Here is a 16,642-nt window from a genome sequence, read left to right on the forward strand (position 1 = left end):
TTGTTTCAGTCCATTGGTTTCCACTCAGTTTAACAGTGATAATCATTGTCATCTCACCCATAAGAAGTATGCAGAGTAATGTTTTTGTTAAATCAATGCATGATGACTTGTATTTTGCCTAACTGCACAACTAATATATCATGCTCTAAGGAAACAACTAAATGAATGTCTGCTTGCCTTTAGACAAGAAATTGCTCTAACATTATGGTACATTTGTTTGTGTGTGTGTGGTGTGTGGTCAGGTACCTGCGGTGCAAATGGTGAAAACCACCTGGACAGAGTCGAAGAAAAAGAACATGACGAGCAGAGACACGGAGGCTCCTATGGGCAGGAACAGAGCCTGTGTGGAGTCTATGGTTTGAATACCTGCAAGACAACACAATACATGCACAAGTGAGAATGCTCAAACACACAGAGATAGACAATCACTATCATACACACACACAGGCATACACATTTCTGCATGTGCTGCATCTATAGCCTGGGTAAGAGCAAACAAACCAACCAATAAATATACAGAATCCATTCCAACTTGTAAACAGAAAAGAAAAACACACGCTCTGTATGTCTTATGTCTCACCAAATATGTGAGACTCACTGTTGTTTGTGTTGCCATTGTTGAAGGCCCCATTCGGGACAGGGTTACCATCCTTATCCTTCTCCTGGTTCTCACAGTCCATGTTCAACGATCTGCATGGGGAAAGAGGGAAAGGTGGAAAGAAAGGTTGACTAACTGAAATAAATCAAGCTTCTCTCACAGAGAGAATAGCAAAGACTTGTTTTAAAAAGGGTAGATAGCTCAACATGGGTGTTCAATGCTTACTATAATGGAAATAACATGATAAAGAAGATGAGCCCTATAGTGACGAGTATCTGCCTATCTGGGATGTAAGCACTTAGACGGGGTACCCACCTGAAGCTGCCATAGACAATGAGGAGGATGGAGATGAGGAAAGTGGACACCTGGCTGGAGTCGACGAGTGAGTACGCCCTATAGACAGAGAGCGAGAGAGATTTCAGATGATCATCCATTTCCTCCACAGAATATATTACAGAGTAGCCCATAGTATACTTCAGTGATGCATATGTCAACAAAGTTGTATTAATAACATGGCTAACTTGGCTACATTGAGTTATAAGTGGGTCGATTTTTCTTTACTATTTTCTACATTGTAGCATAATAGTGAAGACATCAAAACTATGAAATAACACATGGAATCATGTAGTAAAAAAGAAAGAAAAAGAGTTGATTCAAAATATATTTTAAAAATGGGAGATTCTTCAAATAGCCACCATTTGCCTTGATGACAGCTTTGCACACATGACATTCTCTCAACCAGCTTCATGAGGTAGTCACCTGGAATGCATTTCAATTAACAGGTGTGCCTTGCTAAAAGTTAAATTTGTGGAATTTCTTTCCTTCTTAATGCGTTTGAGCCAATCAGTTGTGTTGTGACAAGTTAGTGGTGGTATACAGAAGATAGCCCTATTTGGTAAAAGACCAAGTCCATATTATGGCAAGAACAGCTCAAATAAGCAAAGAAATGACAGGCCATCATTACTTTAACACGTAAAGATCAGCCAATGCAGAAAATGTAAAGAATTTTGAAACTTTCTTCAATTGCAGTCGCAAAAACCATCAAGCACGGATGAAACTGGCTCTCATGAGGACCGCCACAGGAAAGGAAGACCCAGAGTTACTTCTGCTATAGAGCATGAGTTCATTAGAGTTACCAGCCTCAGAAATTGCAGCCCAAATAAATGCTTCAGAGTTCAAGTAACAAACAACTCTTCAGAGGAGACTACATGAATTAAGCCTTCATGGTCAAATTGCTGCAAAGAAACAAGTACTAAAAGGTTACCAATAATAATAATAATAAGAGACTTGATTTAGTCAAGAAACACGAGCAATGGACATTAGACCGGTGGAAATCTGTCCTTTGGTCTGACGAGTACAAATGTGCGATTTTTAGTTCCAACCGGAGTGTCTTTGTGAGACGCATGTATGGTTTCCACCGTGAAGCATGGAGGTCATGTGACGGTGCTTTGCTGGTGACAGTCTGATTTATTTAGAATTCAAGGCGCACTTAACCCACATGGCTACCACAGCATTCTGCAGCGATACACCATCCCATCTGGTTTGCACTTAGTGGGACTATCATTTGTTTTTCAACAGGACAATGACCCAACACACCTCCAGGCTGTGTAAGGGCTAATTGACCAAGGAGAGTGATGACCTGGCCTCCACACTCAGATGACCTGGCCTCCACACTCAGATGACCTCAGCCCAATTGAAATGGTTTGGGATGAGTTGGACCGCAGAGTGAAGGAAAAGCAGCTAACAAGTGCCCAGCATGTGGGAACTCCTTCAAGACTGTCGGAAAAAGCTTTCCAGGTGAATCTGGTTGAGAGAATGCCAAGAGTGTGCAAAGCTGTCATCAATTAAAAAGGTGGCTACCTTGAAGATACTCAAACAAAACACTTTTGGTTACTACAGGATTCCAGGTGTGTAATTTCATAGTCTTGATGTCTTCACTATTATTCTATAATGTAGAAAATAGTTTTAAAAAAAGAAAGAAAAACCTTTGAATGAGTAGGTGTCCAAACTTTTGACTGATACTGAACGTTTGGTGTTGTCAACATTTGATGCTGTGAAACTTGGGGAATAGCAAGCACTGTCATGTAATGATAGCTTGGTTGGGACAGGTGAGCACATCAGCAGAGGAGCTCCAATGATTTCTCTCTGTCACATGGAAATAGTTTCAGTGTTTAGTTAGCTAGCTAGTTAGTTGGTCAGGCAAGAAAAGGTGTGTAGCGGTAAATTTGGGCTGCGCTCAAAGCCCCAACCTCAGCTGTCACTTTCACTAGCCAGCCATAAAAAGCAGCTAACTAGCCACTGAAATGAAGGCTAGAGTAATTTGTGTTGGGCTTAGGTTATGGTTTGTCATGTTTGCAAGGTACAGATACTCATCGGCTTGTCTTCCTATTATTTGACAGCTTAGCTGTCATGTTAAAGTAGTAGATGCCTGCGCAGTGGAGCTCATATGAGAAGGATATTTGTTTACAAAGCCAGCTAATAAACTACTTGTTTTGGCCCATTTCTACTGATGCAATTCATTTGGAAACTGTCCCAGCTTCATAACTAATCAGCCAACATTGGCTAACTCTGTAGCTAGTCAAGCAAGAAATCAAGAGTTGATTGGAGGAGGGAGAGTGTGGAAAGGGAGCTGGGTAACTATCACACAATTTATGTGTATGGTTGAGAGAAAAAAGAGGAAGGAAGAGACATTGAGTGAGTGAGTTGTTCCTGACTACAATTGCATCCTATTTGTTGCTCCTCTCCCTGTTCCTCTAGGTCAGTGAAAACAAAGGACATGATATGGAGTCAGGGCTCAGCAGCAAAAAGGCATGGAGAAAGAGGAGTTAGAGATGATTGGAGAGATAGAGATGTGGAGAGTGGAAGCAGAATGAGAGTGCAGAGCAGAGGGAGGGGAAAGAGAGGGAAGCCTACGTTTCCAGAGTGTGTCTGCCCCAAGTCCCACCATTGTACCACACAGCCTGGGCCTAAAGTGACAGTGGCAGGGGGTTTGGAGTCATTTTTAAGTGGTAGGAACTTATCTGCTCTAGAGCTTGTAATGGGTTATACCAAGAGAATGGGCGGTGTTGGCCATCTTGACCAACCGAGGAGCTATTACAATATTGGACGCACAGGCAGAAAATTGTGGAAGTATGTGTTTGGGGGATGCTCAACATTGCCACCATAAATTGTGTGGGGGACCCTGCAAAAGACCCCTTACCAGAAACCAACTGCAGGGGCCTAAAGCATTCAAAATCCAGCTTGTGCAATCACTTTGTGATATGGTTACAGTGGCAAGAAGAGGAGAGCCAATAGTGTGGCACCAGGGCATGTGAACTGAGTTGTAACTCATTGGAAAGCAGGTGAAGCTTGAAGGGCATAAGAGAGGGTGCGCATCCGGAGTGGATGCAGGGCAAGGAGTGGGAAAAACCTCTGTTGGGTACTCCACGTGTTCTGTGACACTTTGCAGGGTGGGGCCGTGGTTCCAGAAGTTCCATATGTTGTAGGCTAAACGCAAACACTAAAGTGACAGTGTGAAATACATCCTACAAATCATTTCTCTGAACATTTGCGTAGCTTCTCTCTTCGTCTCTAATACTTGTTGCATGAACTGAATTGTCAAAGCAGGCTATTATTTCTACATTGTGTTCCGTTTTTCCTGAAAGAATCTTTGTGTAGGAGAAATCGCTCCGTTTTGTACATCACATTTGGCTACCGAAACGAACCGAAAATTCAGTCACCAAAACGTCAAACTTTTCCCGAATTATCTCCATAATATCGACCGAAACATGGCAAACGTTGTTTAGAATCAATCCTCAAGGTGTTTATTCACATATCTCTTCATTGATATGCAGTTCGTGGAAGCCTGCTTTCCCCTCAGAATCGCATGGAAAAATACCAGCAGCTGAAAAAGACGCACCAATTTCGACGGAGGACACCGGGCGGACACCTGGAAAATGTAGTCTCTTTATGGTCAATCTTCCAATGATATGCCTACAAATACGTCACAATGCTGCAGACACCTTGGGGAAACGACAGACGCTCATTCCTCTCGCATTCACAGCCATATAAGGAGACAATGGAAAACGGAGCCTCAAAAATCCTGCTGGTTTCCTGGTTGCCGTTTCATCTTGGTTTTGCCTGTAGCTCCCATTCTAGGGCACCCACAGACAATATCTTTGCAGTTCTGGAAAATTCAGAGTGTTTTCTTTCCTAAGCTATCAATTATATGCATAGTCGAGCATCTTTTTGTGACAAAATATCTTGTTTAAAACGGGAACGTTTTTCATCCAAAAATGAAATTGCGCCCCTAGAGTTTCAAGAGGTTAACACAGTGTCCAAAGAGGGGCCAGAAGTATACAGAATGGTGTCGTCTGCTTAGAAGTGGAATCACCCGCAGTAAGAGCGACGTTGATATATACATAGAAAAGAGTCGGCCCAAGAATTGAACCCTGTGGTACCCCCATAGAGACTTCCAGACAACAGGCCCTCCCAAATCTGACACACTGAACTCTGAGAAGTATTTGGTGAACCAGGCGAGGCAGTCATTTTAGTAACCAAGGCCGCTGAGTCTGCCAATAAAAATACTATGATTGACAGAGTCGAAAGCCTTGGCCAGGACGATGAAGGTGGCTGCACAGTACTGTCTTTTATCGATGGTGGTTATGATAGTGTAGTACCTTGAGCGTGGCTGAGGTGCACCCGTGACCAGTTCGGAAACCGGATTGCACAGCGGAGAAGGTACGGTGGGATTCGAAATGGTCAGTGATCTGTTTGTTAACTTGGCTTTCAAAGACTTTAGAAAGGCAGGGCAGAATAAATATAGGTCTATAACAGTTTGGGTCTCGAGTGTCACCCCCTTTGAAGAGGGGGATGACCGCGGCAGCTTTCCAATTTTAGGAATCTCGGACGATACGAAAGGTTGAAAAAATTAGAAATAGGGGTTGCAACAATGGTGGCGGATAATTTTAGAAAGAGAGGATCCAGATTGTATAGTCCAGCTGATTTGTACAGGTCCAGGTTTTGCAGCTCTTTCAGAACATCTGCTATCTGGATTTGGGTGAAAGAGAGCTGGGGAGGCTTGGGCAAGTAGCTGCGGGGGGTGTGGAGCGGTTGGCCGGGGCTGGGGAAGCCAGGTGGAAAGCATGGCCAGCCGTAGAGAAATGCTTAATGAAATTCTCAATTATCGTAGATTTAGAAAAATCGGTGGTGACCATGTTCCCTAGCCTCAGTGCAGTGGGCAGCTGGGAGGAGGTGCTCTTATTCTTTATGGACTTTAACTCCAAAAAGTTCTGGGACACTAGAGATACAGGATGCAAATTTTTGTTTGAAAAAGTTAGCCTTTGCTTTCCTAACTGACTGTGTGTATTGGTTCCTGACTTCCCTGAAAAGTTGCATATCGCGGGGACTAGTTGATGCTTGCGCAGTACGCCACAGGATGTTTTTGTGGTGGTCGAGGGCAGTCAGGTCTGAAGTGAACCAAGGGCTATATCTGTTCTTAGTTCTACATTTTTTAAAAGGGGCATGCTTATTTAAGATGGTGGGGAAATTACTTTTAAAAGAACATCCAGGTCTCCTCTAATGACGGGATGAGATCAATATCCTTCCAGGATACCCGGGCTAGGTCAATTAGAAAGGTCTGCTTGCAGAAGTGTTTTAGGGAGCGTTTGACAGTGATGAGGGGTGGTCGTTTGACTGCGGACCCATAACAGATGCAGGCAATGAGGCAGTAATTGCTGAGATCCTGATTGAAAACAGCAGAGGTGTATTTGGAGGGCAAGTTGGTCAGGATAATATCTATGAGGGTTCGCATGTTTACGGATTTGGGGTTGTACCTGGTGGGTTCCTTGATAATTTGTGTCGGATTGAGGGCATCTAGCTTAGATTGTAGGACGACCAGGGTGTTAAGCATATCCCAGTTTAGGTCACATAACAGAACAAACTCTTTAGATAGATGGGGGGGCAATCAATTCACATATGGTGTCCAGGGCACAGCTGATAGCTGAGGTGGGTCTATAACAGGCAGCAACAGTGAACAACTTATTTCTGGAGAGATTAATTTTTTTAATTAGAAGCTCGGACTGTTTGGGCATAGACCTGGAAAGTATGACAGAACTCTGCAGGCTAACTCCTCACCCTTTGGCAGTTCTATCTTGATGGAAAATGTTGTAGATGGGGATAGAAATCTCCAAATTTTTGGTGACCTTCCTAAGCCAGGATTCAGACACGGCAAGGACATCAAGGTTGTTAGAGTGTGCTAAAGCAGTGAGTAAAACAAACTTAAGGAGGCTTCTGATTTTAACATATGCATGAAACCAAGGCTTTTACATTACAGAAGTCAACAAATGGAGTAGGATGAGGGTACGGCTAAAGGCTATCAAAACTGGTCGTCTAGTGCGTTTGGGGGCAGAGAGTAAAAGGAGCAGATTTCTGGGCGTGGTAGAATGGATTCAGAGTAGAATGTACAGACAGGGGTATGGTAGGGTGCGAGTACAGTGGAGGTAAAACTAGTGACGATAGAGTTTGCATCTCTGGGGGCACTAGTTATGCTAGGTGAGGTCACCGCATGTGTGGGAGGTGGGACAAAAGAGGTATCTGAGGCATGTTGAGTGGGGATAGGGTCTCCGTAGTAAAATAAAACATTGATAAATACCCTAAACAACTGTATACAAAGGCATGCTGACATTAGAGAGACATAAAGCAATCATAGGTGTTGACTGGGAGAGCTAGCTAAGACAACAACGGGTAAGACAACAGCTAATCAGCTAAGACAACAACAGGTAAAATGTCAATGAATGGGCAGAGAGTGTCAGTTAACTACACACAGGGCCTGAGTTCGAGGCTGGGGTCAACAGATAAACAAAATCAACAAAAATGGAGTACCGAGATAAGTCATCAGTCCCGCAGGCATCAGCTATGGAGCCAGGTGAGCATAGGGTCCAGCCCATATCAGGCCTGGTCGGTACTAAATCTTATTGAGAGAGGTTACCTACATTTTAAAACAGTCTCTGAACAGTTGTTTGCATTTTTACATTGTTTGACAACGATTCTTCTGTAACAAATAGCCTATTTTCTGTGGGTTTTGAAATAATTTGAATATTCCCCTCTGGTCACATTTGGGATAATTTTTGTACTTACAGAGCATTCGGAAAGTATTCAGACCACTTGACTTTTTCCACATTTTGTTACGTTACAGTTTTCTGAAATTGATTAAAATGTCGTTCCCCTCAATCTACACACCATACCCCATAATGTCAAAGCAAAAACTGCTTTTATAAATGTTAGCAAAGGTATTAAGATTTTAAAAAACAGAAACACCTTATTTACATAAGTATTCAGACCCTTTGCTGTGAGACATGAAACTGAGCTCAGGTGCATCCTGTTCCCATTGATCATCCTTGAGATGTTAACATAACTTGGAGCCCACCGGTGGTAAATTCAATTGATTGGACATGATTTGGAAAGGCAGACAACTATCTATATAAGGTCCCACAGTTGACAGTGCATGTCAGAGCAAAAATCAAGCCATGAGGTCGAAGGAATTGTCTGTAGAGCTGCGGGACAGGATTGTGCCGAGAGATCTGGGGAAGGGTACCAAAAATAAAATGTCTGCAGCATTGAAGGTCCCCAAGAACACCGTGGCCTCCATCATTCTTAAATGGAAGAAGTTTGGAACCACCAAGACCCTTCCTAGAGCTGGCTGCCCAGCCAAACTGAGCAATCAGGGGAGAAGGGCCTTGGTCATGGAGGTGCCCAAGAACCCGATGGTCACTGACAGAGCTCTAGAGTTCCCCTGTGAAGAAGTGAGAACCTTCCAGAAGGCCAACGATTTCTGCAACACTCCACTAATCAGGCCTTTACTGGTGGAGTGGTCAGACAGAAGCCACTCCTCAGTAAAGGAGTGGCACCTAAAGGACTCTCAGACCACGAGAAACAAGACTCTGGTCTGATGAAACCAAGATTGAACTCTGGCCTGAATGCCAGGTGTCACGTCTGGGGGAAACCTGGCACCATCCCTACTGTGAAGCATGGTGGTGGCAGCATCATGCTGTGATATTTATCAGCGGCAGACACTGGGCGACTAGTCAGGATGGAGGGAAAGATGAACAGAGAGTAGAGAGATCCTTGATGAAAACCTGCTGCGGAGAGCCCAGGACCTCAGTCTGGGGCGAAGGTCCACCTTCCAACAGGACAACACAGGAGTGTTAGGGATGGTGCCAGGTTTCCTCCAGATGCGATGCTTAGATTTCCTAATAAAAAATAAAAAAATAAAAAAAACAGGCCAGAGAATCTTGTTTATCATGGTCAGAGTCCTTTAAGTGCCTTTTGGCAAACTCCAAGTGGGCTGTCATGTGCCTTTTACTGAGAAGAGGCGGAGTGCTGCAGAGATGGTTGTCCGTCTGGAAGGTTCTCCTCATTTCCACAGAGGAACTCTGGAGCTCTGTCAGAGTGACCATCGGGTTCTTGGTCACCTCCCTGACCAAGGCCCTTCTCCCTCGATTGCGCAGATTGGCTGGGCAGTCAGCTCAAGGAAGAGTCTTGGTGGTTCCAAACTTCTTCCATTGAACTTCTTAACGCTACCCATCCCTGTAGCGGAACATTTTCAAACTTCTTCCATTTAAGAATGATGGAGGCCACAATGTTCTTGGGGACCTTCAATGCTGCAGACATTTGTTTTTGGTACCCTTCCCCAGATCGGTGCCTTGACACAATCCGGTCTCTGAGCTGTATGGACAATTCCTTCGAACCTTATGATTTGTTTCTGCTCTGATATGCACTGTCAACTGTGGGATCTTATATAGACAGGTGTGTGCCTTTCCAAATCATGTCCAAACAATTGAATTTACCACAGGTGGACTCCCAAGTTCTAGAAACATCAAGGATGATCAATGGGAAAAGGATGCCTGAGCTCAATGTCGAGTCTCATAACCTTTTGCAATCTAAAATGTCAACCTAAAAGCAGTCATTATGGGTTAGTGCGTAGATTGATGAGAGAAAAAAAAACATTATTTCTAAAATAAAATGTTAAGAATTTATTCAAATAATCTCCCCCCCGAGTCAATACATGTTAGAGTCACCTTTGGCAGCAATTACAGCTGAGAGTCTTTCTGGATAAGTCCAAGAGCGTTCTCTCCGTTTCAGAAAACTAGGCTTCTGTCGGAAACTTTTGTTTAAAAAAAAAAAAAAATCTAAATGCGTTTTTTAGGGGGCAGAAATGCCTTCTCAAACATGTGAACTTTCATGTGCCTTAATAACAAACTTGTATGCCACCTGTAAATACACATAAAATTGTTAAATTACGAGCCTAGTTGGTTTAGCCAAAGAAAAAGCGAGGCAAACTTCCCACTAGCCCTGATTGGCTGAGATAATGAATGGGTGGAAATGACGAGAGAGGAGTTTGGATTGGTCTTCCAAATAGCACACTTCTGTCAATTTGAGCTGGTCAGTATGTCTAGGTAATCCTGTCTAACGTGTTTAAAAAAAATTAAATTAACATTATGTATTAAAATCGCCTACGCATTGCTCTCCGCTTTCTGGAGGACTGAGTTTTGAAAATCAGTGGAATTAGAGTATGATAGCTAAGGAGACGGAGAAAACAACCATCTCCGGATTACATCATCAAACTAGGGGCAACCATGGCATCCCACAGGAGACGTGTCCAACCATGAATGATGTAATATCTGGCTAGACTATCTTACACGTTTCAAATTGACAGAAAGAGCCATTTGCTTTGCTAGCTATAGCCAAATGTTAGCTAGCTAACATTGAACCTGGTTGGTTAGCTACTTGCAGATTTATGCAGGGTAGTAACATCATGAGTTGTGATTATGCTTCATTGTTTACCTAGATAGCTAGCGAGCCAGCCAGCTAACGTTAGCTAGCTCGCTAGGTAAACAATGAAGCATAATCACAACTCATGATGTTACTACCCTGCATGAATCTGCAGGTAGCTGACCAACCACGTTCATTAGGCTATAGCTAGCTAAGAAAATAGCTCTGAGATACGAATAAGGGCATACACCAGTAACGTTAGCTAGCGAGCCAGCCAGCTAACATTAGCTAACGTTACTGGTGTATGCCCTTATTCGTATCTCAGAGCTATTTTCTCAAGCTGTGAGGTCAGAACATTCGGATCAACTCTACTCATCGGCCAGAGCGTCCAGTGTGTGCTCTGAACGCAAAAAGGTTTGAACTCACGAACGGACAATCACCAACGCTCTGGATAACATAACATCCTAAACAGCTCTGCTAGGGCGAGTAATGTTCAGTGAGCTGTTCTCTCTCACTTAGATGTCTGGAAGTAGCTAGCAAGTTGGCTTGGGTGCTTGACTGGTGTTAGTAACATTACAGACAGATCAACCCTTAAAGTGGTGGGTGGGTCTAAAGCTTAAGAGGGTGTGAACGATGCTGAATGGGTGTAGACAAAGAAGGGATCTCCAATAGCAGTGCCAAAACATTCAAAAACCATTTTCACAAAAGTGCGTTTACAAGTTTATCAACTTTCAAAGCAAAAATACTTTCCCATTGTTCCTAAACTATAGTGTATGAAATACCATTTTGGTATTTTTTAAATATATATTTTTTTACATTGGATAAAAGTCATTTCAAATGTTGCTACATAAGACCGATTTGAGCCGTTTGGTCACATTTGCACATTATTCTTTTCAAAACTCTTCAAGTTGTGTCAAATTGGTTGTTGATCATTGCTGGACAACTATTTTCAGGTTGACAGATTTAAGTAGATTTTAGTCAAAACTGTAAAATGCCGATTTGGTCTTATGTTTTGGGTTATTGTCCTGCTGAAAGGGGCAGCAGGTAAATCAAATCATATCTTATTTGTCACATACACATGGTTAGCAGATGTTAATGTGAGTGTAGCGAAATGCTTGTGCTTCTAGATCCGACAATGCAGTAATATCCAACGAGTAATCTAACCTAACAATTCCACAACTACTACCTTATACGCACAAGTGTAAAGGGATAAAGAATTGGCACATAAAGATATATGAATGAGTGATGGTACAGAACGGCATAGGCAAGATGCAGTAGATCGTATCGAGTACAGTATATACATATGAGATGAGTAATGTAGGGTATGTAAACATATTAAGTGGCATTGTTTAAAGTGGCTAGTGATAATTTTTTTTACATCAATTTCCATCCCTTTCCATTATTAAAGTGGCTGGAGTTGAGTCAGTATGTTGGCAGCAGCCACTCAATGTTGGTGGTGGCTGTTTAAAAGTCTGATGGCCTTGAGATAGAAGCTGTTTTTCAGACTCTCGGTCCCTGCTTTGATGCATTTGTACTGACCTCGCCTTTTGGATGATAGCGGGGTGAACAGGCAGTGGCTTGGGTGGTTGTTGTCCTTGATGATCTTTATTGCCTTCCTGTAACATCGGGTGGTGTCGGTGTCCTGGAGGGCAGGTAGTTTGCCCCCGGTGATGCGTTGTGCAGACCCTTATGGTTGTGGGTGGAGCAGTTGCCGTACCAGGCGGTGATACAGCCCGACAAGATGCTGTCGATTGTGCATCTGTAGAAGTTTGTGAGTGTTTTTGGTGACAAGCCGAATTTCTTCAGCCTCCAGGGTGAAGAGGCGCTGCTGCGCCTTCTTCACAACGCTGTCTGTGTGGGTGGACCAATTCAGGTTGTCCGTGACGTGTACGCCGAGGAACTTAAAACTTTCCACCTTCTCCACTACTGTCCCGTCGATGTGGATAGGGGGGTGCTCCCTCTGCTGTTTCCTGAAGTCCACAATCATCTCCTTTGTTTTGTTGACGTTGGGTGCGAGGTTATTTTCCTGACATCACACTCCGAGGGCCCTCACCTCCTCCCTGTAGGCCATCTCGTCGTTGTTGGTAATCAAGCCTACCACTGTGGTATCGTCCGCAAACTTGATGATTGAGTTAGAGGCGTGCATGGCCACGCAGTCGTGGGTGAACAGGGAGCACAGGAGAGGGCTCAGAACGCACCTTTGTAGGGCCCCAGTGTTGAGGATCAGCGGGGTAGAGATGTTGTTACCTACCCTCACCACCTGGGGGAGGCCCATCAGGAAGTCCAGTACCCAGGTGCACAGGGCGGGGTCGAGACCCAGGGTCTCGAGCTTGATGATGAGTCTGGAGGGTACTATGGTGTTAAATGCTGAGCTGTAGTCGATGAACAACATTCTCACATAGGTATTCCTCTTGTCCAGATGGGTTAGGGCAGTGTGGTTGCGTCGTCTGTGGACCTATTGGGGGCAGTAAGCAAATTGGAGTGGGTCTAGGGTGTCAGGTAGGGTGGAGGTGATATGGTCCTTGACTAGTCTCTCAAAGCACTTCATGATGATGGAAGTGAGTGCTAGTAGTAGGTAGTGGTAGTCGTTTAGCTCAGTTACCTTAGCTTTCTTGGGAACAGGAACAATGGTAGCCTAGTGGTTAGATCGTTGGACTAGTAACCGAAAGGTAGCAAGATCGAATCCCTGAGCTGACAAGGTAAAAAAAATCTGTTGTACTGCCCTTGAACAAGGCAGTTGACCCACTGTTCCTAGGCCGTCATTGAAAATAAGAACGTGTTCTTAACTGACTTGCCTAGTTAAATAAAAGGTATATGGTCACCAGTGTCTGGTTGAAAGCAGATTGAACCAGGTTTTCCTTTAGAATTTTGCCTGCACTTAGCTCATTTGGGGCGGCAGGGTCGCCTAGTGGTTAGAGCATTGGACGTTGCAAGTTCAAATCCCCAACCTGACAAGGTACAAATCGTTCTGCCCTGAACAGGCAGTTAACCCACTGTTCCTCGGCCTTCATTGAAAATAAGAATGTGTTCTTAACTGACTTGCCTAGTTAAATAAAGGTTAAAAAAATATATATATATTTTTTTTAAATCATGAAAATCTCCACAGTCCTTAATGATTACAAGCACACCCATAACATGATTCAGCCACCCAGAGCATCCAGGGTCAAGCTCCCCACCAAAGGGCACATCGACAGAACTCCCACCAAAGACAAATCGGGGACCCAAACCAGCAAACTCTCAGACACCGACCCAAACTCCCAACCACAAGGTCACCAACCATCTAAGACCCCCCCCCAACACAGTTCCCCCGAGAGCTGCCCCTCAATCATCTGAGACCCCCCCCACACACACACACAAAAATCTCACCCTCCACTCCCCATAATTATGGAGAGTGAATGAACTCATTTTTTTGTCATCTTGCTAGGTAGTTATCGAGCATTGGCCATCTGGCTAGTATTATCAAGCCAGATGGGCTCCCAGGTGGCACAGCGGTCTAAGGCACTGCATCTCAGTGCTAGAGGCGTCACTACAGACACCCTGATTTGAAACCAGGCTGTATCACAAACAGCCGTGATTGGGAGTCCCATAGAGCGGCGCACAATTGGCCCAGCGTCATCCATGCTTGGTCTGTGTAGGCAGTCATTGTAAATAGGAATTTGTTCTTAATTAACTGACTTGCCTAGTAAAATAAAAGTTAACATAAATAAACAAACAAGGGCTTTCTGCAAAATAGCAACATTAGTGCAGCTAGCTAACTAACGTTAATCTAGACCAAACCTAAGCAACAACCACAGACATGCATTGCCAAAAAAATGTTACTGCCGCCTTCTCGTTTGGAATATTTTAACAAGGCTGAATGGCTGACGACTTCAAGGTCTTTGCTGTGTTAACACAAAATAGATCGACTGCCGACACAGGCAAACATTTGACAATCCTACCGGTGTGTCTGAGCAATAAATGTTTGCCTCCACATCAATACTCAAACAATACTAGCCATTTAGATGGCACATAATTAGACTTTAATTATGCCATGATCTGAAGCATAGGCCTTCAATTAAAAACATCAAATGTACAGCTAAAGTGGACAAAATGACCCCATGTCCAACTGCGAAAACTCGACAAATGACACGGATGGACATGTTATTTATCAGTCTACCTAATATTGGTCTGCATGGCACACTTGCTATCACACATAAAAAAATAAATTAGAAAACTATTATTCTGGCACATTACAGTAGGGATTGCAATCAGTTAGTTATAGCTAACAATGTGAGAAGATAAACCGATGTACAGATCAATGCCTTACCTAGCCAGCTAGCTACTCTTAGGAAGCAGATTATTATGATGGACAATCAAGATAACAAGCTAGCTAACGTTAGCTAAACAAGCTAGAGGTGTTGACTTGCTAGCAAGCCAGCTGCGCACGTCATTAACAAAATAAAAATGGATGACTCAATAACATAGCTATTTCTCTCTGAGTTTATAAAACACCGGGCGTCATAAATGTATCACAATGACAACATAATTATTGTGTGAAAAGTTAGACATGCCATGAATAAAGCCGGTGAGCTTTTCTGCTAACGTAGCCTGGCTAGCAGGCGTAAACTAGTTCGGTAGGCTAGCTACGCTCATAGGCTCCCTTTGTGTGTAACTGGCTAACGAGATGTAGCAATAAGATATTTATGCATACAAAACAACTTATGTTGACGAGGGGCTTACAAGCTAGATAGCTAACTAAATAATATTATTTTGGTAGGAGTTGGCGAACTAACGTTAGTTATATACTACCTTACAGATTCGTCTACCTTGTATAACCATTTCCGTATGACCAATGAAATGCCAACATTAAGACGAGCCGCTAAGTTAGCTAACTGGCAGATAGCGAGCTAGCCCTGTACTTGGACTGTAGTTAGCTAGCTCAAGGAGACAATTTGAAAACAGGGCCATCTAATTCTAGTTAAACAAAATAGTGGCGGATTTATTTAGGAACGATACAGGTTGTCAACTATATCTGTAAAAAAAAAAAAGTACATACAGCAATCAAGTCAGGCTATTAGCCAACTCGTGCAATGGCTATACCTATGCGCACTCACCAAGAAGAGTAGCCTTGCTCCGCCATGTCACCGACGACAACAGTCAGTGGTGGGTTCCGCGACTGTTGAAATTCGGTTCCCTGTGGCCAAAACGAAGGACCTGGTGGACAAAATTTCCGCCTTTACTTCAAGATTTATTTTTTAACAGTTACTATTTGATAACAACATGGCGATGTACCCCAGCCCCCATCTAGCAAACACTAGTAGAATAGCTTCCAATCGAATGACAATGATGGTTTGCTAGCTGGCCAAGACAAAGCACCCCGATAAAAAACTGTATATTTCGTCAGTTTCGCGAGTGTCCTGCAGTCTCACTGCCCTTACAGGCCCGAGTCTCAAATGATCCTATACTCGCTGAAAATCCATATTTAGGAGTGTTTTCTCGCGTCTATATTCATATATTCCCGAAGTCTGCACCCTCCGCTGTAATGGATGCCGCGCAGACAGCTTTGTTTTCTATGGCAAGCCAGTCGCGTGCACGCGCAATATCGCCCTTGCTGGAAAGATTTTACGAGTAATTTGTGTGCACTAAAGTGCATGGAAACACGCGAATATGCGTGTATTCATTCCACCGATTCTGTGGCGAAAGTTTCTTAAACGGAACTGTTGCAGTTTTATAACAAATTTTACACATTTTGCAAAGAGAAAATATTGATTTTTTAAGCTAATTTGCTGCTATTCTAAACCTTCTGCTACGAAAAGTCACTTCTGAGAGCTACATCCCATTTGGTCAAAACCCACTTGATAGTTGGCCGTGACCACGTTTACATGCACACCAATATCAAATCATATGTTATTAGTCACATACACGTGATTAGCATATGTTATTGCGAGTGTAATGAAATGTTCGTGCTTCTAGCTCCAACAGTGCAGTGCTAACTGATCAAAGTACACAACATATACCCTATACACACAAATCTAAGTAGGAATTAATTAAGACTACACATATGGACAATCGAGAATCTGTGGAAAGAACTGAAAACTGCTGTTCACAAATGCTCTCCATTCAACCTCACTGACCTCGAGCTGTTTTGCAAGGAGGAATGGGAAAAAAATGTCAGTCTCTTGATGTGCAAAACTGATAGAGACATACACCAAGCGACTTACAGCTGTAATCGCAGCAAAAGGTGGCGCTACAAAGTATTAACTTAAGGGGGCTGAATAATTTTGCACGCCCAATTTTTCAGTTTTTGATTTGTTA

The 16,642-nt window shown here is 43.3% G+C and overlaps 1 protein-coding gene across 3 annotated transcripts in view; it reads right to left on the reverse strand.

The window, feature by feature from the left end:
• The window catches only part of LOC135544385 (signal peptide peptidase-like 3), a 44,572-nt gene extending 28,652 nt beyond the window's left edge, over window positions 1–15,920 (reverse strand). The window contains exons 1-4 of one of the 3 annotated variants that reach the window (XM_064971950.1): window positions 15,442–15,920; window positions 914–991; window positions 581–690; window positions 247–366 (exon numbers count right to left, since the gene is read on the reverse strand). In XM_064971950.1, the coding sequence (XP_064828022.1) occupies window positions 247–366; window positions 581–690; window positions 914–991; window positions 15,442–15,467 (334 nt within the window). In that variant the 5' untranslated portion in view covers window positions 15,468–15,920. Of the gene's footprint in view, window positions 1–246; window positions 367–580; window positions 691–913; window positions 992–11,887; window positions 12,548–15,441 lie in introns of those variants that run through there. The other 2 variants (XM_064971949.1, XM_064971948.1) reach the window with 2 other exon arrangements.
• Between the last annotated feature and the right edge of the window lie 722 nt (window positions 15,921–16,642).

The sequence above is a fragment of the Oncorhynchus masou genome, chromosome 8 (genome assembly GCF_036934945.1).
Source record: "Oncorhynchus masou masou isolate Uvic2021 chromosome 8, UVic_Omas_1.1, whole genome shotgun sequence".
In the NCBI taxonomy this organism is placed as follows: domain Eukaryota; kingdom Metazoa; phylum Chordata; class Actinopteri; order Salmoniformes; family Salmonidae; genus Oncorhynchus; species Oncorhynchus masou.